Source organism: Misgurnus anguillicaudatus, chromosome 20, assembly GCF_027580225.2.
Source record: "Misgurnus anguillicaudatus chromosome 20, ASM2758022v2, whole genome shotgun sequence".
NCBI lineage: Eukaryota > Metazoa > Chordata > Actinopteri > Cypriniformes > Cobitidae > Misgurnus > Misgurnus anguillicaudatus.
The window spans coordinates 25,840,621-25,863,069 of record NC_073356.2 but is presented as its reverse complement, the minus strand read 5'-3'; the positions used below and the strand labels follow the sequence as shown (position 1 = coordinate 25,863,069).

Sequence of the window (22,449 nt, the reverse complement as noted above, 5' to 3'; positions counted from 1 at the left end):
ACACTTTAACACATTTTTGTAGTTCTTATGTTTATTCCTTTTATTATTTTTGCTTTGAGAGCATTATGTGCATTTGAAATAGTACTTTCATAATTCTTGTGTTTTGCCAAAATTATGTTTTTATTCACCAACCCTACCCCCTAATACAGCAGTAAAGTGGACCTGTCTAAATCACACACACATACACAAACTCTCTGGCAGTTATACATCGACACAAAATCTATCACTCTATCATATCAAGTCATACAGAAATTAAAAGCATGAGCTGCAAAAGAATGAAAGATGCACGCAGCCCACTGTGTCACGTAAAAGACTTTAAATGCTATGTTTCATACAGTGCAGAGAATATTAATATAAGTGATTGGTGAATGGCAGTATGCCTGTATGCACATTGAATACATACCAAACAACATATAAGTAAAATAACACAATAATCACAGTAAATAAGATCAATATGTAGTGCTTTATATGGATTTCAGCTCACCTTATCATCAAATCGAAACATAATGATTCAACACATAACACAAAATGACAGAAATACTGACACAGCTCAAGCCAAAGCTTTAGACAGGTCCGAAAATGATAAACAAAAGTGAAACAGACATGAATAGCAGACAAGTCTTCCATCTGTCCATTGGAAATATAACAGAGAAGTGTCGAATCAAACGGCAGCTGTACCGGGGGTAGGCTGGTGAAGATGATGATGAAACGAGGTATGATGAAGGACCAGAGCAATAACGGTACTGAGATGCTCAGCAGGGAAAGACGACTACTGCAGATAAGACCAATAAGGTGAAGCTACAGGACTGTTGGTGAAGACGAACTTGTTAGTGTTCGAATGTGTGAAGTTTTGGGGAAGATTATAAATAATAGACTCTGTGGTGTGTGTCATTAAAGGCTGCAAAAGGTTCAGGGATAGGACACAGGATGTAACAAGGGGTCACAAGTGGTTCATGGTTAGATAAGTGGTGGCAGGACTCGAGATAACACGGTCAAGGACGACTGGGGCATCTCAATATTGTTGATTTTATTATTAGCGTTACAGGGTAGTAAAAAGAAAAACTGTCCCCTAAGCTGGTTCACACCAGACTCAATTTAGACCTGCAAACTAAACAGCTGGGGTGAGCACGCGTGGAGAGGTGAAAAATGAAAAAATAGCTACGACGAGTACAAGGAAAGAGTACGTGTGTGAGAATCCTGAGCTGTAGAGACTGTCGTTGGGCTGGCTGGTTTGTAGGACAGTGTGTGTGGGGTTGTTTGATCGGTGCCTGAGTGCTGCTGAGAGGGCTGAGGGGTCCTCGGGGAGAGCTCCAGGCTGCCCATAGAGATGCCTGAGTCCGTGCTTTGGCTGCGGCCACTGGTTGTGCATGGGTCCTCGTCAGGCTCTTCCTCTTCCTGCAGCCACTGAAGTTCTGATTCTTGTATCGGGAACAACCGGCGTTCCCATGGCAGCACAGCCTGCAAATGTACCAAAATATTGGTTTTATTATAGTTTCTTAGTATTCATGAACACTAAAGGGGATTGCACACCGGCCGCGCAGCTCGGCGCCGCGCAGCGTCGCGTCGCACCTAGGAGAACTCGGAGGTATTGTAAACCGGAAGTGCACATTAAATAGCGCGAGCTTCGTCAGATAACGTCTATTTCAAAATGTAAAATATACGTTAGCAGCCAATGTTACTTGTTAATGATTTGGGACACATATGATGTTATGTAATGTTAAACTGTGTGAGTGGCGCTGTGTGGCGCGACAGGGATTTGAACAACTTCCTGAGTCACAGCTGGGCGGCGCGGACAGGCGCCACCTGGCGGCGCCGGTGTGCGTACACTCATAGAAAACAATGTGTTACATTTTTTAGAACGGCGCGGCGCTGAGCTGCGCGGCCGGTGTGCGATCCCCTTTAGGGTAGGGCCAAGTTCCCATTTTTGGGTGAACTATCCCTTTAAGGAACATTAAGCATATGCATCTGTCAGGTACATAGATTCACGAATTAAACCCAAAATCAAAGATTCACAAGGCAGAAATAATACAGGAATTCTCAGAACTGAAATACTGCTGTCTTTCTTTTAACTACAAGATGTTCTTCCAACTAAATAATCGCCATGGTTACGGCAATAATTGAAGTTGAACAGAACATTAAGTGCCTGCGCACACACACACACACACACACCTGCTGTTCATCCTCAGCCTGGCTGAAGGGATCCTCTGCTCCAGTACAGAAGGGGCTGCATGGTGACACGTCGTCTTCTGTAAAATGACTCTGCCTGGAATCTGGAGAGCCAGGTGTCTGATCCAATCCCCTGGAGTTCTTTCCGTCCCCATGATAGGAGGAAGAAGATCTGAAAGAAAAAAAATGTTTAAAAACGTAAATGAGTAGTGTTCTGCAGGCTGATATGCTGTAATTTATCAATTTTTATCTAATTCTATGTATATATAGTATATATAGTGAATATAGTGAATTTAGTTTCGCGCATGCGCTTCACAACAGACGCGGAAGCGAAGACAATGCTGAATAAAGTCGTAATTTTTTAAATTTTGGGACCAAAATGTATTTTCGATGCTTCAACACATTCTAACTGACCCACTGATGTCACATGGAGTACTTTGATGATGTTTTTATTACCTTTCTGGACATGGACAGTATACCGTACGTATATTTTCAATGAAGGGTCAACAAGCTCTCTGACTAAATATAAAACATCTTAAGCTGTGTTCTGAAGATGAACGGAGGTCTTACGAGTTTGGAACAACATGAGGGTGAGTCATTAATAACATTATTTTAATTTTTGGGTGAACTGTCCCTAAAATGTATAATAATACATGATAAATATAACACTAACCATTATATGAAAAGCTCAGATGCAAAAAGGAGCATTTACAAGGTATTTCCGAATAGCCTGAGGGCGGGATTAAGTGGAATTTGGAGCGAAAGTACTTGATGAACGTATAATACTTGCAGAGAACATTCGGTAATTTCATTATCCCAATTTTTGACGGAGGTTGCATTTAGCGGCTTTTGCATCTGAGCTCTTCTTATGTATCTTATGCAAACTGCAACTATGCTGACTGGTGCACTAAACCAAATATAATTTATGGTTCAACTATATTATTTAAATACAAAATCACTCCTAAAAAAAGACTGTCATTAGAGAATATTCAGAATTGTTCAAGTCAGGTCACACAATGTCAGACAGTGGACATCTGTTTAAACATATTGTCTCTGACAATTTAAGCCCTCTATCACTCGCTCTAACACAAATTACTCTCATCACCTGCCCCGGCGACGCCTGCGGGCCCAACTCCCCCACCGACTTCTCTCTCTGCTTTCACACACAGCATGGCGACTCAGAAACACAGCATCTGAGAGATCTTCCACCTATTCAGAGAAAAGCATTCAGTGCAGTTACACATAAGTCCTAAAAATTAAGCAAGTAATGTATGTCTTACGTTTTGCCATGCTTTGCTAAATGGCATACATACCTCTTCCTCATTTTCCAGTTCATCCCCACTGGGCTGGTGGTTTGTGTTATTGAATGACTCAGCTTGTGGCTCCTCCTGGTTCTTGGAGACCCCTACGAGAGAGTCCAGCTCTCTCCAGCTAAACACAAAACACATGACACATAGCTTTATCAGAATTCCTTGAACAAATGTAAGCCAACTTGATCGGTCAAAACATCATCTGTGTTACCCCCAAAAATTCTCTTTGTATAAAGAGAATGTTTTTTTACATCAAGCAAAACCTGATAAACAAACACATTCTCAATTGCTATTATAGCTAAATACATAATAATTTAATGTGAAAACACTACACTTGTGGTTCCATTTTAGGATAAACTAGCTCTACAGTATTAAAAATTGCACACAAGCACAAACACATTGATACTTGGTACTGTGGTTGAATAATTGATGGTAAACTACTTGAAACCAAAGCCACATTCCACAAAGCCTAGAGACCAGGAATTCAGACACAACAAAGCAAAATGACCACAGTGTAATCATATATTCCCTCAGTCGCAATGCTTTTGATCAAACATGTTGTGGTTTTGAAGGTCTGCCTGCGCTATTTCTACCTTGGGGTGATGATCTCTTTGTATTGTAATCTTTGCACTCGTGCTCCTAGTCCAGCCAGGCCCAGAGGCATCACCAGGTTGTCTATGTCGAATGAGCTTTCTGTTCTTCTCCTCCTTAAAGGCTAGATTAAAAAAATTCAAAAAGCTCTTGAGAACAGGCAAAAAACGGGGCCACCGTTATATCTATACATCTCACTTTTCTTATTTACCTGGGCAGGTGTGTCTGTCGCTGGGGGTATTGATGGCAGGGTGGGTAAGTCTATGGCTCGCTGAGGAAGACAGTTTGGGCCAAACACACCTCTCTGGCTTCTGCAACTGGAGCCACCTGTAACCAGGTTTTTTTATTAACTTCTTGAAAATATACTTACAATAATAATTTTATGATTTTAAATCTACATTAAGCAGTAAAATACTGTTTTATAATGATTTACCACTTTTTGTAAATCACAAACTTCATGGTCTCTCTTATCTCACATACATTTTTTGGCTTAAATGAGTTATTTAGTAAATAAACATGTATTTACCAGGATATTGTTTAATTTATTATAGCATTATATGCCTTCACACAGCTACATCACATCCCCAACCCCCTGACATATTTATTTCAGCAAGATGATTGGCTGACAGGACATTATACTCTTCTTAAGTCAAAAATGGTTCACCCACCAGGTGTGTTATATAAAGGAGGCAGTGCGTTGGGTGGACGGGGACAAAATCTCCTCCTCACTCTACCAACTCGTCCCTGGCCCCGCCTGCCCAGCCAAGAGGACGCAGTTGACGCGTTCGTCCACGGCACTGAATTATAAGACTGATGCCCGACCAGCGGGTGTTTTCCACAATGAAGTGCAATGGGTGAATCTGCAACAGGGAAGCAATACATTATAATTTCAACTATTCAAGCTTACATGAATGTTAAAGAATTCCGACACTTAAAGGGATAGTTCGGCCAAAAATGATATTAAACCCATGATTTACTCACCCCCAAGCTGTCCGAGATGCATATGTCCAACATTTTTCAGACTAACACATTTTGAGTTATTTTAGAAAATGTCTTAGATCTTCCAGTCGTTAACAGTAAAATTATGGGGTGCAGGTCCATCAAGTCCAAAAAATTAGCATTTATCCTTCCCAAAGAAATCCAAATGGCTCCAGGATGATAAACAAAGGCCTTCTGATGGTAATCTGTGCGGTGTTGTTGTAGAAATATCCATATTTAAAACTTTATAAATGAAAATAACTAGCTTCCGATAACGCTGCCATCTTACACTTATCAGACACGTCCTCGCGTGGGGCACTGCAAATGACGCGATATAGGTGCAGCGTTTGCTGCGAAAACACGCGCTATTCGCCTCAAAAAATTAGCATGACACAAAATTAAATCCCACAAGTAATCTAGAGCGAGTAACGCGATACCCAGCGTTTGGGGTGTACGTACCATGAGACTCCTCTGTATTCAGCAGAGAGTACCAGCGTAGTGTACGCACTTTTCTTAGTGACGTATGACGAATGCGGAAGGCGGGGGCAAAGAGCAGCAGCAGAGAAACCTCCGTAAACTGCGTACGCTCTCATCTTGAATGCGACGCGACTAAGATGCCGAGTTATCGGAAACTAGTTATTTTTTCGTTTATAAAGTTTTAAATATGGATATTTCTACAACATCTCCCCACAGATTACCCTCAGAAGGCCTTTGTTTATCATCCTGGAGCCGTTTTGATTTCTTTGGGGAAGGATAAATTCACATTTTTCAGACTTGAAGGACGTGGACCCCGTAACTTTACTGTTAACAACTGGAAAATCCAAGACATTCTCCAAAACAACTGAAAATGTGTTCATCCGAAAATGATTGACACATGCATCTCGGACGGCCCGGTGTGAGCAAATCATGGGATTAATATCATTTTTGGCCGAAACTATCCCTTTAAGTCAGATGGAGAATACATAAAGCCCACCTGATGACATGGAAAGGACAGGGTGAACGGACATATCGAGCCAAGCTGGACGCATGCACACACCCTTCTCCTTTTCTGAGGGGGCGCAAGGAGGTGCACCGGCACAACGCACACACACAGCTGGAGGCTCGCATGAGCATGGTAACGAAACAGCCTGAAAGGAAAAACACACAAACGTGCTTTTAGCAGAAATCAAAGCTAGTTGTGATTCCAGAACCTGCCTTTGTTTCATCATAAATGCAAGTGAAATACAAACAACGGCAACGGTTCATAATAGAGATCTCTAACACAACACAAATAGCAGTTAATGTAATAGCACGACCAACTGTGAAATCCTATTTACCTTTGACCTCAGCGCAGTGCAATCTTCCAGGCGAATGAGTTTGTGACGCCGTTGCCGGAGCAACGGTCGAACCCGTGCAGCTGATGAAGGTGGACTTGGCACAGTTTGCGGGTTGCAGGTGTCTTCTGTATTCAACTTCTTAGGATCACCAACAGAGGACAACCTATGGGTCGTGCAATTGTACGTTAAATGTCAAATTTAAAAAAAAAAAGGTGTGAATATGTGTTCACGCATTAATATCTGTACTGACTTGCAATTGTTTGATGTGGGGGAGGGATTGGATGCTCTGAGTGGTGTTTCAGGTTGAGAGTACGAAGACCGCAACTGCAATAAAAACACATGAAATTGACTTTTGACAAAAACAACATTGTCATCATCAACAACAAACATACATATATAAGCATTGTACCTTTCCCTGTCGGAGATGTGTGTAAAGTTCTGTCAGCGCTCGGATTCGATATTCCAGCTCTGACACTTGAGTCTGTAGCCACACCCATCTGCTGCCAAGCCACGCCCTACTCTCCACCCACTGCCATTCTTTACCACGAACACTGGAAATAAAAGAAATTAAAAACTATATATAGTATATAAATTTTTTAGCATGCCATACAGCATAATTTAAAGCCAGGCGTGAAATGGCTCATGCCTATCCCATCAGTGTGGTGGCTATGAATCAACTGCCAGTACAGGAATGTATATTGTATAGCACACTGGTAATTTAACATGTAACACCTACATGTAATGACTCAGCGTTTGTACATACTATACATGTGTAGGTGTACATACATGTTTACACGCGTATACTGAGATTTTAAATGATTAACCATTTAACACTGTTTATACTACACTTTATCGCTGTACACCTTAGGCACTGCTTTTCCAAAGACAAATGGGAGCAGGACTTAATTTTAGGATTACTAAGTGCTTAACCCAGGGCTAAAAGTAGGGCACAGTATGTTAAGCATAACCTTCTCACTTACATTGATTTTGTTGGGAGCGGTCCCAGGTGACGACCTCCTCTCTCTAATGCATCATCTTCCTCGCTGTCACTGTCACCTCCAGAGCTGCTAGCCGTGTGGTCCGAGTCCAGGGCGCTTTCTGCGGTCCGGAGAATCTCGCTGCAGCTGCGTGCCAATCTGCTCAGCTCTGCTGAGTTACGAGACAAGGCGGTAGGCCTCCTGGTGCAGTTCAACCCTGGGCTGTTGTACAGGCCACACAACTGCTGGGTAACATGTCTCTCAACTTGTTTCACCTGTACAGCCTGCAGACGCCTTAAAAGGTCATCCGTGCGGACTTCCAGCTCTGCCTGTCGCCTTTTGGCTTCATCCTTCACTGTCTCTATCTGCTCTGTGCTGGGGCCCTCTGTCCCCAAAGGGGCCTCTGTATTTAAGCTTAAACCTGTAACCTGGGTTGAAGTGGTATTCTGGTCAAAGGGGCTTTCTTCTCCATTAGGAGGCCCGTCCTCTATCTGAGTGATTTCACTATGAGAAGAGGTGATGGCAAAGGGGCACAGAGGACTTTTTACGGGTCCACATTGTCGTGACTGCTCTTGGTCATTTTCAGGCACAGGGGCTTGGAGCGGAGGGTGCGGTGAAGGGTTATTGTTAATACATACATGAGGGCCACCATTTCCACTGACCCCGTTGTTGTTGTGGTGGTTGGCAGAGCTGGCAAGAAATGAGCGCACCCTGTACAGTCTTACACGCCCTTTGGACGTTCTGCATGTGGGCAACTTTGTGTTTTCTGTGCTGTGTCCACCTGCATCTGGTAAACACGGTGTGAAATGAATTTTGTCCTTCTCGCACTGGACACGACGTAATGACCCCCGTCTGTTTTCTGGGGTGTCCACCTGACGCCCAGATTTGAAAGCGTCGGTAGTGCCCGCGGAGCCCTTCACGTGAGCGTCACCATTGTAACCAACGCGGGTCTTGGCATCCGAGCTGCCGCAGTATCTCACCGAGCTTATTCCAGAAAAGCACACCCTCTTGGAGGCTCGGGTGAAACTGCATCCCCGGCGCTTAATGAAAGCGGGCTCGTGGCCACACCTTGCAGCGGCTGTCATCATCGCGCCCTCGGTCTCGGCGCGCGGAGCCTGTCCTCGCTGGGTTCTCCCGGTGCGCACCGGCGGCAGTCTCGCGCTCGCTCTGCGTTCGTCCCTCCGTGTCATAGCGCTCATAAAACAGCGACGCTCGCCCCCATGCCGCAAACCTAAAGCTTCTCCGTGATCAATATTAATGCTGTTACCCTCACGCACTCCAGCGCTTTGTCTACTAAAACGCCCGCGTCCGTATTTCACCGAATCCGCGCGCTCGTCTGCCTCTCGTGTGATATCAGCGGTACCGTTCGCAAAAAAACCCTCGTCGTTCATTTTCTGGGTCGGATCCGCATCGACTGAGGTGACATCTTCCCATTCGCGAAACGCCTGGGCCTCAGCTACGCTGCTCTCCCTGTCTGAGCTCTGTGCTGGGGCAGCGCTGGTGGCTGTAGCCGCAGCGGCCGAGCTTCCGTCACCGCTGACGGGCTCTCCGCAGCCTCCTCCCCCGCAGCAGCGGCTGGCGCTATGCGGACACCCGGCCCCGCAACTCTCCGCTCCAGGCCCGGCTGCACTAGCGCTCATTTTATTCCGATTACAATAATAATACATCGCTGTGTCGTTGGCATGACCGGATGCGAAACAAGGACATACGACGAAGCTCCGTTCATGTATTTTTCTTCTTTTCGAAAGCCAGACGGGTTTCTCTTTTCACCCGTCTTGCTTTCTCTGCACTGTTGGCTGTTTCCAACACTCCCTATCCGCACTGAGCATGCGCCATTCACTAGCCCAACCTTCAGTAAAGAAAATGGGTAATTCAAAAACTAGTTCACACTCTTCATTTGTCACACGTTTTTGTGTGTACGTGGTATGGAAATACATTTAGAAGAAAAATAACTCATTCAGTATTTATGATTTCCCTACTGTAAATGCAAATTTATTTAAAAAATGACAAAGCCATATCAATCCTAATGCCTGAAGGGTTTGGTTGCAGCTGCATCTCGTCATTTAAGAGTGGAGTCAGGACAGGGCATTATGTTTTTTTGTTTTGTTTTGTTTTTTAGTATATCACAATATAATATAACGCATATAATGTATGTGCACTTTGTCTGCTATTTATGATGTTTATAATTTCAGTGGGCACTTATGTGATTATGTTTGAAATTAATGTAATTATCTTAGACATGCTACTGGAGTAACTTGTAATTGACACTACACACAGCATATACTGCCTGCCTAAACGTGGATAAAAAAATAAACTTATGTGATAATAAAATAATTAATTAAATTATTACTGAAAATGAATTATTGCCTGTATTCAAATAAATAATAATATTCTTATAATATTTTATTTCACTTACTTTATTTCACAACGCAGATTACTCATATGTATTATTATTAGAAGTGGCAAGAAATATTTATTTCAAGTCTAAAAGGTGATGATGTTTTTTAGATTGCTTTTAATATATTTGTAAAACATATTCTACTGCGTGGGCAATAGAACATTTTTTGTGTTTAAAAATAAATAAAATTCAAACTGCTTTTAATCCGACTGCAAAATGGCGCAAAAGTTGTACAGACATGCCCTGCAGGGTTTCTACAACAATAGGATTGTTGAATGGAATTCATCTCAAAACTTTACTCTCCAGCCCAGTAGGTGTTACTTGTGTCCAGTTGGTTTGCTAACCGTCGTAAACAAACAAAAGAAGAATACTACGCGTTGCTGCGCAGAGCGATCGGCCTATGACATCGAAGTGCCGCGAGAGCTAGTCGAAAGCTGTGCTTTCTCGCGTTACTTTGATGTCTGTTTTCAGTCAGCGCAGCGGCAAATGAAGTAGAAAAACATTTTCTGGCCGCTGGAGGAGCTGTGCCGTCTTTACTCATCCTGGATAGCGGAGGCTAATTAGCATGTAACAATGGCCACTCATTCTTTAGGATCTACTGCTGCTGGACCAGGTATAACCCAAACTAGCTGTAGCTCTTCGTTGAGTCGAAAAACCGATGGCGGACCCTGCTGTAAATTCTGGGAAAGCCCAGAAACAGTCTCTCAGATGGAAACGGTCCGCAGTTGGATTGGAAAGCATTATAAGAAGGTTAGCATAGCCGCTGCAGCCATTTGATTTCATTACCCAAAGCTTTCTTTTGGATTTCTGTACTGAAAGCTCTGTCTACCTTAATCTTAACTCTAAATTCAGAATGTTTGTATGTGACGTTCTTGGCTGGTTTTAGTGATTTAATAAAGAAATTGCTAGCTAGTTCGTACATTCTTGACGTGTTTGACAGGATGACACAACCCATATTTTGTGATCCCTTTACCAAAGTTGTGTTAGTTCATACTTTATACTACTTTTTAAGTAAGTGTAAGATTAACAAGTTATGTAAATATTTAAATGTACAATAATTTTAGTCTTCAAAAGACACGGTTTGTATAAAAAAAAATTGCTAGCAGCGTTGCATTCAGTTGCTGGTTTGTATTAAAGGTGTTTGTTTACATAACCTGACTGAGTAACACACACACGCACCCTCTCTGCACTGACGTCACTGGCCACTGTACAGGTAACACATCACTATACGAGACTTTATTATATTAACATCAAATATCTACTGTGAGAAACTACAGTCCAATGTAGTCCATTGCATTTTCAGTGTTGTGACTCTTAAAGTTTCCTTGTATCACTTGCCTCCGATAACTTAAAGGCGGGGTACATGATTTTTGAAAAACACATTGGAAATGGAGTCGGGCAGACTACTTGTAGCCAATCAACAGTAAGGGGCATGTTCACTAACCGACATCGTTGCCTGGGTTGCGTATGTCAAAAGACGGTCCAGATTCTATTGGGGTAGGGGCGTGTTTGTTTAGGTGATTTCAAATGTCAACATTGGCTTTCAGAGATCATGCACCCTGCCTTTAAGGTTGCAGACATTTCTGAACATATTTTTGGTTTGTTAATGATGCACTGATTTATATTTAGTTAAAGTTTGTGTTTTTATATCTAGTATGTGCAGGCCGATGCTCCATCCAGCAAGTCTCTGTGCGGACTGGTCATCCAACTATTGCAGTTTCAGGAGGACTCTTTTGGATGCAGAGCAAATAACCCAGACTTCACAAAACTTCCTGTGAGTTATTGCTATCTCTAATTTTTTTAATGACCATTCAGTTTAGTTTTTTTGTACCACCCAAATTTATAGTCTATGTGTTTGCCTATATTGACTGTGAATTTGGTTCCTTCTTCACAGGCAAAGTGTTTTCTCAACACGAGGCCAGGTGGTGCCCTGTGCCATATTCTGGGATCAGTATACAAGTTTAAGACTGAACAGGGCTGGTTAGTATTAACGGCTTATGTAAATTGTTGTCAAATGTGCAAAACAAATTTGGTGTGACAGATTATCTCATTCGTTGGCTTATAAATTTGTGTGTCTAGTACATGTCAAATGTCTTCCATCCACTGTTTTATGTTTATCAAAGGAGACGCTTCGATCTGCAGAACCCATCCAGAGTGGATCGTAATGTAGAAATGTTCATCTCAATTGAGAATACTCTGATACAGGTATTTGTGCTGGATTTTACCAGAGACCATTTTTTGGGACAAAATGAATTTCTGGTGGTACAAATTCTGACCTCTGCATGTTTGTGTATTCTAGAATAATCTATTAAGCAGACCTGTGGTGTACCTGTCCCCTGATTTTGAGCAGAAGCAAACCGTAAAGCTTAAAGACATTATCTTGCGGCATCAGGTGAGCAAAAAAGTGCAAAGGTAGAAGATATAAAAAAATTATATCCTATATGCATGTCATCTACTCATTGCTCATAGACTACACTCCTTTCTCACTCATTTCAGGGCACAGTTACAGAGGATCGGTCACAAGCCACCCACCAAATATACCCATCCCTCTCAACAGCAGATGAAGGTATGTGTGTTTTAATGCACCCGTCAGTCTGTATCTGCAGAATTGGTAGTAATTTGTGTAGCAGTTTAATGTTCCTGTAGCTCAACTGGTAAAGCATATCACTAGCCATGTCAAGATCATCATATATTGAAATGTAAAGGCTAAATTTAATTTGTTTTGAGTTTCCAAAGTGTATTAATGCACTGTCATGTAAATATCTTTCAGAAATGTTCATAACTTTGTATATGGTGTTAAAGGAACACGCTGACTTTTTGGAATTTTAGCCTATTTAACCCCCCCAGAGTTAGATAAGTCCATACATTCACTTTTCATCCCTGTGCGTCCTGTAACTCTGTCTGACGCACCCACCGTTAGCCTAGCTTAGCACAAAGACTGGAAGTAAATGGCTCCAGCTAGCATACAGCTCCCAGTAAGTGACAAAATAACGCCAACATGTTCCTATTGGGAGCAGTATGCTAGCTGGAGCCATTTACTTCCAGTCTTTGTGCTAAGCTAGGCTATTGGTGGGTACGTCAGACAGAGCTACGCGATGCATGGAGATGAAAAGGGTATGTATGGACTTATCTAACTCTGGGGGATACGGTAAATAAGCTAAAATCCCCAAAAGTCGACGTGTTCCTTTTAGTGATATGTCTTTGTCTTTTCCAGAAGAGTGGTTTAGACCAGTCATGAGATTAGATCGGCAGGTGATGGTACACTGGGGCATGTGTCCAGACAGGTAAACAATACAGAATCACAGAGATCAAACTGAAAAAATATATTATACATTTAAAAAAATGATTTTCCATGACTTAGTTACAGTACATGCTTGTGTATTTCATCTTGGTAGCTATGACTCTGTTGTGTCAGCAAGTGATGTGAATGGAGAAGTGGAGGAACCTCCCAACCCAGACAAGTGCTGGAAGGTGAAAAAAGCCTTTGAGTACTAATACCTTGAATTAAGTTATTGAAATGTGTATTCATTTGTAGTGATAGACCTGATCTGCTTTTCTTCATTGATGAGAGCATAAACTAAAACACAGTTTATTCTCAGGTTCATGCCAAATGGGTTTTTGACACCGACACTTTTAATGAGTGGATGAATGAAGAAGACTATGCGGTAAATGAGAATGGGAATAGTGTGAGTTTCCGGCGTCGTATCTACCAAACCGAAGAGGTATACAGTACTTTATTTATCTTACACATTCTTCTAAAGCTATCATTTAATTTGTGCTAATTAGTTTTTTTAGCTTTGCTGGTTGTTTTATTTTAAATACATTTCTCATTTTTCAGAAGGAACCGAAATTTTGGAAGAAGCGGCGGCGTTCCCTGTCTCCATCCTCCTCTGAGTCTAGGAAAAAGGGTGGAAAGAAGGGGTAAAGTGACATTACTTTACATCTACTCCATTTATGTCACTGCACTGTCATTGTGTAACATTTTATTGCATACATATTTTGGTATAACGCAACAGCTCATATAAAAAGCGTGGCCAACCGGAAGACCCGGAGCCAGAGGAGGACCTTACTAAAGACATGGAGGATCCAACACCTGTACCTAACATGGAGGAGGTCATACTACCTAAAAATGGTAAGTTTCTTTTTTTTGCATTTTTAGGGCTTACATTATTTGTACAGTTAATATTTGAACCATAAAACCTTATTTCCTATTTGATATAGTGAACCTGAAAAAAGACAGTGAAAATACTCCAGTTAAAGGAGGGATCATGGCAGATTTAGGTAAGTTTGTGAGTTTTGGGTGGTTTGAATTCTCTTTTGGAGCATTTAGTGAATCATCTGACTTTCTGTTTCACTTAGATGACCAGGAAGAGGATCTGCTCTCCGGTGTCAGAGTAAGTGATTTATTCATTCTTGTTTCAGTTATTATGGTTGGTTGCTGAATATCCAGTGGTATAGAGATGGAATCTTGTTATTGGCAACCCCCCAGTATGATGAAAGTTTAGCTCAAGCTAATATTATGTTGTGACCTATTCTTGTGTTTGTGTAGGATGAGGACGAGCAGAGAGAGTTTAGTCGTGGGATGGAGGGGGAGGAGAGTGCTACAGAACAAATACATCACATCATTATCCCCACCTATACTTCCTGGTTTGACTACAATTGGTGAGTTTTAAATGGATCATTTTCCAAGACTCCCTTGCTTAAAGACTCACTTTGATTTAAGCCTGATTTATACTTCTGTGTCAGACCAACGGTGTACATTTATGCTTTGACATTCATATATTTTTGGGGGAGTTGTGCATCATGATACGGCGTAGGGTACGCGACTATGCATAGGCTACACCATACAGTCGACACAGAAGTAGAAATTGGGTTTTAGAGAAAAGGAAAATTAAACATTGAATTTACTTTATGAGAATTACTTAGTTTACTCACCCAAAATTTTTTTATCATTTACTCAACCTCATGCTGTCACAAACCTGTTTAAAGGAAAACACCACAGTTTTTCAATGTTTTACTGTGTTCTTGTCTCAACTTAGACAAATTAATACTTACCTATCTTTTTTGAGTGCGTACACTTAATCTTTGTAACGCTCGTTATAAATGTGTTGGCATTTAGCCTAGCCCCATTCATTCCTTAGGATCCAAACAGGGATGAATTTAGAAGCCACCAAACAATTCCATGATTTTCCTATTTAAAGACTGTTATATGAGTAGTTACACAAGTATGGTGGCACAAAATAAAACATGGCGATTTTTTTTTAAGCAGATAAAAAATGAGAACTATATTGGATGGCAGAAGAGCACTTAAGTTTGCAGCACTTCGACCTCAGCGTGCAGTAACATTACCACTCCTGACTACTCCCCCTCTCGCTCAAACTTCTGTCAAGGAAGTGCTGCAAACTAAGTGCTCTTCCACCATACAATATAGTTCTCATTTTTATCTGCTTAAAAATATCCACGTTTTATTTTATTCACTCGTGTAACTACTCATGTAACAGTCCTTAAATGGGTAAAACACGGAAGTGTTTGATGGCTTCTAAATTCATCGCTGTTTGGATCCTAAGGAATGAATGGGGCAAAGGCTAAATGCTAACACATTCACAACGCACTGTACAAAGATTAAGTGCACGCTTTGAATAAAAATAGGTGTGTATTAATTCGTCTAAGTTGAGGTAAGAACGTAGTTAAATATTGAAAAACGGTGGTGCTTTCCTTTAAATTTCTTTGTTCTGATGATCACAAAGATATTTTGAGGAATGTTTGTAACCAAACCAATCAGAAGCCCCATTGACTTCTATAGTATTCTTTTTCCTTCTATGGGTGTCAATGGGGCTTTTGATCGGTTTGATAACAAACATTCCTCAAAATATCTATCTATTGTGAAATTTATACAGGTTTGTAACAACATGAGGGTTAGTAAATGATGACAGAGTAAATGATACAGGGTGATCATTATTCCTCTTTTTTTTTTGTCTGACAGTATTCACCAAATAGAGAGACGAGCACTTCCTGAGTTCTTCAATGGGAAAAATAAATCCAAAACACCAGAAATGTAAGTCAGTAAATTTACGCACATATTACCTCTGTATTAGATCCGTCCTATTGAATGTTAAACAAACATGTTTGCAGATATCTTGCCTACCGCAACTTCATGATTGACACATACAGACTAAACCCTCAAGAGTATCTTACCTCAACGTCCTGCAGAAGAAACCTGACAGGAGATGTGTGTGCACTTATAAGGTATGTGTGTACATGCAGTTGTTAGTTTCATCTTTCCTTAAATCTGTAAATCCAATAAAATCATGTGTGTTCTTGTGTTTGTAGAGTTCATTCTTTATTGGAGCAGTGGGGTTTAATAAATTATCAGGTAGATGCAGAGAGTAGACCCCTACCCATGGGCCCACCCCCAACACCACACTTCAATGTTCTCACAGACACACCTTCAGGACTTGTACCGCTGCAACACAGACCTTTACAGGTAAGAGATGATGTACAAGCAATCTTATAATCAGATTTCTGATAGCCATGTAAAAAACGTTAATATAATTTTCCTAATGTCATCAAATATTGTCTATTTCTATCTTGTTTTGAAGGTATCAGCTTCTCAGCATATGTTGCATTTCCCGGAAAAGTCCATAGAAAAGCCGTCCGACCTGCAGAATTTTGGTCTGCGGATTGACATTTATGCTAAGAAACATCCTAAGGTACACATGCATGCACAAAGTAATGTTGCAAATGCATGAAAATTTACTTTTTTTATTTCATTCTTTGCTCTTTGTCTTTCTTTCTTTCTTTCTTAATCATCTCTAGAGTAAAGGAGCAAGTGCAGGAAGAGAATGGACAGAACAGGAAACACTGTTGCTTTTAGAGGTAAGCCAGTCAAGCAGTTTGTCTTAATAAGATTTTTAATTGAATAAAGCTTCGGTACTCTTTCGGAGTCTTCTGCAACATTATTGCAATTATTGTTTAATCTCTTTGATCTAATTTGTGTAAAGAGATTATATGAAATTGTTCATCTACCTCATTAAACAGGGTTCCCACGGGTCCTTGAAATCCGTGCAAGTTTGTGAATCTTGGGGGAAAACATGAATAGATACAGGTCATTAAAAGTGCTTAAATATATTTTATGCAAGAAGTTCCAAAATCCATATTATTCCCTGTGTAGTGTAGGATGACATCATAAAAATTCTAGACTTTTTTAGCGCACATGCTAAACTGTTAGTTTGAATGCTTATATCTTCTGAATGTGAATTTTGATCCATACCAAAATACTTTTTGCATGAAAACTGTAACTTATCTTACAAGTAGGGCTGTCACAATGATTAAATAAGCGTTACACCGCGAACGTTTGACTTCATCGCGATGATTTCAGATCACCGCAATGATTGCACATCTCTCTAAAAAACAAGGGGGAGCTGCAGCACCGGTATATATCAGATGGCGCTCCTTAACTGACTCCTTAAAACTTTAATAAGCAGTATGAACTGCCAAGTAAAACATAAACTTCCAAAACAGCAAATTCATAATTGTGACAGCACTACTGAATTGAATTTGAGGGTATTGGACCTGGAAAGTCCTTGAAAGGTCCTTGAATTTGAAGGTAATCAAGCTGTGGGAACCCTGATTAAAAAAAAAGTTTTAAGATACCTCAAAAATTTATTGTTTTTTTCATAATATCTCCCTTCATTCCTGTCAGGCTTTAGAAATGTATAAAGACGACTGGAATAAGGTGTCTGAACACGTGGGTAGCCGTACACAGGACGACTGTATTCTTCATTTCCTGCGGTTGCCCATAGAGGACCCATACCTGGAGAACTCCGAAGCCTCTATGGGCCCACTAGCCTATCAGCCGGTCCCGTTCAGCCAATCAGGGAACCCCGTAATGAGCACTGTTGCTTTCCTGGCCTCTGTGGTTGACCCTCGAGTTGCTTCTGCTGCTGCCAGGGCGGCTTTAGGTAAGAGTTGCTTTGTTTGTTATATGTGCTGATTCTGAAGAAACGTGAGAAGCTAAACATGTATGTTGATGTATTTCAGAGGAGTTCTCGAGAGCAAGAGAGGAGGCACCGACTGACATATTCACTGTTGCCTTTCAAAAGTCACAGAGAGTCGGGCATAATTTAGATTCTGCATTCGCACTGCAGTCAGGTGGCATCGCAGGACTTGATCAAGATCCATCAGAAAAGACCGGTACTCTTCTCAAATTCACCTTTTTATCTCTTGCATATATGCCTGAGCGCAGTCTCAGAGTCTGTTAGTAGTTCTCAACCAGGGTACATTAGTTTTTACATTAGAGTACACTAGTGTGCCTAGTAAAACCTATAAAACAAAAAATATGTATGAGTACCTGCCAGTGAAGGGAGACGAGGTTTCAATCTAATGATGAGATTAAGTGCAATAAAGTTTAATTTCAGTCATTGATTTCACACAGATTGCAATCTTTGACATGGCCTTACTCAGTATTAAAGATATCAAAGTTATATTTCCATAGAATGCTCTTTACATTATGAAGGATGAGATCACATAAAATCTCAGTATATCAGTCAAAATGATTTTAGCTAGAATTTCACTGGCAGGATCTCCTATAAGTCTATTTAATTCATTTAACATAAAAACCTGAACTCTTTTGGGCGTTTAGATTAATCCAGGACTTAGTCATGTTAGGAAATTTAAGTCGTTTTAACAAATATATCTTACAAAAAAAAAACATACTGGTGTGCATCTTGAGACAAAATAATTGATATATGCTAAAATATGTCAGTAAGGTGTTTTTAAATTAAGGCAACTTAAACATGCATTTTAGCCTGGGACTAGGAAAGCCCTGTCCGGGGAAACCATTTTGTGATATCTTTTGTGTAATAGGTGTAAGATTTAGAAATGTATTTGGATGAATAAATAAATGATGGGAGCAGCCGTATTGCTTTGAACATCCAGGGGAGGGCAGTAAATGAAAGAAAACCTTAGTAATGTTTAATAGTGTTTAAACGGTCACCTTCTACCCTATATCTACTTTTACGGTTTATATTGCATTTGGATCACTTGTGAATGTAAAAGAATAATATGCATCTCTGTTTGTTAGATGGAAGTGGCTTTGAAAAAATGAACATTGAATCTGAGCACCATGACAAGGTACTTAAAGCTGATTTTTGAGACAAATAATCACAGTTTCTCAGCTGTATACTGTACAATAATATTTCACAATTGCATCCTTGTTGTTTCTGTTTTGTTCTTATATACAAACTGTGCAAAAACTTTAGGCCACTAATACTATAGTTATCATATATAATAATTTCTCTGTCTATTTATTCGAATATAACAAAAAAATACAGGAAATGTGTATGTAGTTTTAAAACAGTATAAAAGTATAAGGGACAGTGACAAAAACGGTTTAGCAAGATGAGAAATTCAAAAATCTTTTTAAAAAACTTTTAAAATTAGGTTCATTTCAATGCACATAGTGTATTTATGTTTTTTTATGCAATATAAATTTACATTTGCACCATTTCTATGAAAGTTAAGACGGAATAGACCTGATAATGTCAAATGTAACCGGCAATTGCACCAAAGAATGAGGAGAAATAAATATTTTATCCACCTTGATGGCATGTAAGCGTAATCATCAAAAAATATATATAGTTTAAAATATAATTTTCTAAATTTCTAAATGTACATTTTTTGTAATATTGGCCCTGACATACGCTGAACACAGCTCTGTTTTCTAAATAATCTTTGACAAATGATGTAAAAATATATGTAAAAAAATAACTATAAACTAAACTTGATGATTATATTTTATTTTCACATTTTTTATGAATATATTTTTATTGAAAAAATACTAGTTACACCACATTGACATTTTTGCAATTATCCCCCAAATATTATTTCAAAATGAAATAAAATCAGAAATTTTAGATGTTGTCTTCAAAAAAGAGAATGTATGCAAGTAACCTGCAAATTTATTTTGAAATTTTTACCCTTTTACATTTAATTGAACTATACAGACACAAAATAATTAACATCACGTCATTGACCCATAAACCAAAGTGTCAAGTATTTCGTTTGTACTTTGCTTAAACAACAAAACTGGTGTTGGTGGCCTAAGACTTTTGCACAGTACTGTACATATAATTACAACTTGTCTGCTTTATGCCAGGCTTGAAATGATTTTTACAAGAGGTCAAAAAATGTGTCCTCTAATTTCAGCTGATTGTGTGATTTGTCATTGAGTCTGTGTTGTCTGTTGTAGCCTGAGGGTGACAGCCTCCTGATTGAGGGGGAACGTGTGAAGAATGAAGAGAAAGACGAGAGTGAAGGAGAAAGAGGAGAGGAAAGCGCAGCAGGTTAGTGAAGCACAGTCTTACAGTTACCGCCTTTACCTAAATAATGAGACTCCTAATCTGTCTTTTTAGTTCTAAAAGATTCAAACATCTTCACCAAATGTGTCAGTCTTAAGTGTGTGCCCACAATGCATTGTATTAGTGATGCAGTTTTTTTTTTTTTTTAAGGTTTTTTGGGCATTGTATGTTATTTCTTTCTGAGTTCTTTCTTATTTATTCGGTCTCTGTACAGAGGAGAGTTTTGAATTGGGCCACACCCAAGGAGAGGGGGAAGACTTAAGAAGACCGGTGGAGCTTGAATTGGTGGAGGCAAACATTGCCACAGCAGCTGCTGCAGCACTTGCCTCTGCAGCTAGCAAAGCAAAGGTGAAGGTTACGCCACCTGAATAATCCCATATTTCCCACAAGCCCAATTTACAACACAACACTATCCCCCGGTTTCACAGACAAAGCTTAAGGCTAGTCCTAAACTTAAACACATGTTTGAACTGTCTCAACTGAAAATAACTTTCACTGACAGATCTTCTATGCCATTGATTTGTCTCAAGATACACACTGGTAATGTCTTTTCTAAATCATGTTTATAGAAATCTTAATTTAACTAAGACCTAGTCCTGATTTAATCTTAGCCTTATCTGTGAAACCAGGCCTATATATAATACATATACGGAATGAGGCACAATTTGGTCTTTTAGTAAGCTGTTATTTTAGATGCCAGTTTTTTTTCAGATTTAAAACTTGCTCTGATTTTTTTTCTTTTCCTCCTCATTTGTCTGTTTCTCCAGCACTTGGCTGCAGTTGAAGAGAGGAAGATTAAGTCTCTGGTGGCTCTGCTGGTTGAAACTCAGATGAAAAAGTTGGAGATCAAACTGAGACATTTTGAAGAGCTAGAGACCATCATGGATCGAGAAAAAGAAGCTGTGAGTTAATTTGACTTCTTTTTTTTATTGATAAATCAGACAAGCACTGCCTAGCATCTATTTTAGGGACTTGGAGAGGACACTAAATTTATTTCTCTGTGATGTGTTGTATAGCAGGTTGTGTCTGCAACAGCCATTGATCTATTTTATTTGTGCTAAATAATGCATTTGTAATTGTTAAGGGCGTTCTCCGGGGCATTGTTTTAAACAAGGTGCTTTTTCTTCTTCAGCTTGTCCCATGTAGTCTAAGATAAGCATACTGCACTCAGGTTTGCCCTAAAAATTAGACTGTCATATTATTCTGTGGTGGAAAAACAAACTGCAGGTTTGAAAATGTCATTAAACAGATAAAGAGGCAGTGGACTTGACACCTGATCTGTTTATGTCTATGTTGTTGTAGTTGGAGCAGCAGAGACAGCAGTTATTGTCTGAGAGGCAGAACTTCCACATGGAGCAGGTGAAATATGCCGAAATGAAGGCACAGCAGAATATGGAGCAGCAGCAACAAGCAGGTGCATCACAAAGCAGTAGTTTAAAATTGATTACAAAATCTGTATGATTATGTTTACGTTTGGGTTTGTAAACGAGGTTTCTGGAGTTTGTCTTCCCCTTTGGTTTCTGTACCCTCTTAGGTTGTTCGGTGGGCAGCGCTCCCACAGGGCAGATGATGGGCGCTAGACACACTGGGGCTCCCAACGGCATGTGTGAGTAACACATGCCTCAACTGGAACTTGTACCGATCAACACTGGCACATTTTTCCTGCATCCTGTGACGGAGGAGATGTTGTGCTTTTACAGTTATAAATCTGGCCACTTTTCCACCATCTGATGGGGCCACATCCATGTGATCCCCACCAGTGAAGAGTTACATCTACACGGCTTTATATCACAAAATACAAAACCCAATGTGTACAAGTTACCCACATTCAACTTCCACAATAATACTTGTTTTGTGTATATTTAATAATTTTTAAACATTAATGCTGGTGTTAAAAGATTAGATTTAAGGCTTTTCGTTGCCATATCTGTCTGTACGTAATGTTTGTAGATCTGTTTTTTTATTGCCACCAAGCACTAAAAATTTGGGGGCTGAATACATTTTTTATATAAACCTGTTGCTGTTTCAGTGATTTTTTAACATTTTGTTCACAGTTTATGTGAGCTTGACAGGATGACACAACATGCAGTAACTTATTAGCAAGCAGCACAAATAACAAAGTCAAGATGATGTTTGTTTAGTATCACAGCTACTGAAATGTTTTATACATTGTGTGAACTCTGACTTTATGAATGTGCTACAGTATGTTCAGTCCGTTCTGTGTATGTAGTTATAAGAGAAATACTTTACACTGGTGAGTTTTCTTGATTATACTATTATGAAAGTATATTTAAATGGAACCTACTATGCATTTTTATAAGATGTAATGCAATCTCAGTTGTGCCTAGAATGTGA

The 22,449-nt window shown here is 40.0% G+C and overlaps 2 protein-coding genes across 4 annotated transcripts; one reads left to right on the top strand and one right to left on the bottom strand.

The window, feature by feature from the left end:
• Positions 1 to 13: 13 nt before the first annotated feature.
• Positions 14 to 9,213, bottom strand: LOC129454849 (KAT8 regulatory NSL complex subunit 1). The gene is made up of 12 exons (XM_055219422.2): positions 7,342 to 9,213; positions 6,771 to 6,912; positions 6,612 to 6,685; positions 6,362 to 6,524; positions 6,019 to 6,172; positions 4,736 to 4,927; positions 4,279 to 4,394; positions 4,070 to 4,191; positions 3,480 to 3,597; positions 3,272 to 3,375; positions 2,170 to 2,338; positions 14 to 1,458 (listed from the first exon to the last, which is right to left on the bottom strand). The coding sequence occupies exons 1-12, from the start codon at positions 9,003 to 9,005 to the stop codon at positions 1,159 to 1,161; spliced, it is 3,318 nt and encodes a 1,105-aa protein (XP_055075397.2). The 5' UTR covers positions 9,006 to 9,213; the 3' UTR covers positions 14 to 1,158.
• An 853-nt stretch (positions 9,214 to 10,066) lies between these two features.
• On the top strand, positions 10,067 to 22,111 carry smarcc1b (SWI/SNF related BAF chromatin remodeling complex subunit C1b). Of its 3 annotated transcripts, none has more exons than XM_055219424.2 (27): positions 10,067 to 10,486; positions 11,391 to 11,510; positions 11,631 to 11,716; positions 11,860 to 11,941; positions 12,036 to 12,128; positions 12,233 to 12,302; positions 12,951 to 13,020; positions 13,132 to 13,207; positions 13,336 to 13,458; positions 13,578 to 13,657; positions 13,753 to 13,868; positions 13,958 to 14,017; positions 14,096 to 14,130; positions 14,286 to 14,398; positions 15,720 to 15,791; positions 15,869 to 15,982; positions 16,067 to 16,220; positions 16,336 to 16,446; positions 16,553 to 16,612; positions 17,439 to 17,697; positions 17,777 to 17,929; positions 18,819 to 18,868; positions 19,986 to 20,079; positions 20,309 to 20,442; positions 20,862 to 20,996; positions 21,397 to 21,523; positions 21,629 to 22,111. In XM_055219424.2, exons 1-27 carry the CDS (start codon positions 10,310 to 10,312, stop codon positions 21,706 to 21,708), a joined length of 2,844 nt encoding a protein of 947 aa, XP_055075399.2. In that variant the 5' UTR covers positions 10,067 to 10,309; the 3' UTR covers positions 21,709 to 22,111. The 3 variants fall into 3 exon arrangements, with proteins under 3 accessions (XP_055075399.2, XP_055075398.2, XP_073714491.1); XM_055219423.2 differs by having other exon boundaries at positions 10,082 to 10,486; positions 13,575 to 13,657; XM_073858390.1 differs by having other exon boundaries at positions 10,104 to 10,486; positions 13,575 to 13,657; positions 21,397 to 21,508.
• Positions 22,112 to 22,449: the final 338 nt, after the last annotated feature.

Excerpts from the sequence above, each read along its gene's own strand:
- LOC129454849 (XM_055219422.2), bottom strand. The coding sequence starts at position 9,005 with ATGTATTATTATTGTAATCGGAATAAAATGAGCGCTAGTGCAGCCGGG. Across the intron at positions 4,928-6,018 it reads TGTCCTTTCCATGTCATCAG|ATTCACCCATTGCACTTCAT; the intron begins GTGGGCTTTATG and ends TCCCTGTTGCAG. Across the intron at positions 3,598-4,069 it reads AAAGAGATCATCACCCCAAG|CTGGAGAGAGCTGGACTCTC; the intron begins GTAGAAATAGCG and ends TTTTGTGTTTAG.
- smarcc1b (XM_055219423.2), top strand. The coding sequence starts at position 10,310 with ATGGCCACTCATTCTTTAGGATCTACTGCTGCTGGACCAGGTATAACC. Across the intron at positions 12,129-12,232 it reads ACATTATCTTGCGGCATCAG|GGCACAGTTACAGAGGATCG; the intron begins GTGAGCAAAAAA and ends CACTCATTTCAG. Across the intron at positions 16,613-17,438 it reads AAACACTGTTGCTTTTAGAG|GCTTTAGAAATGTATAAAGA; the intron begins GTAAGCCAGTCA and ends CATTCCTGTCAG.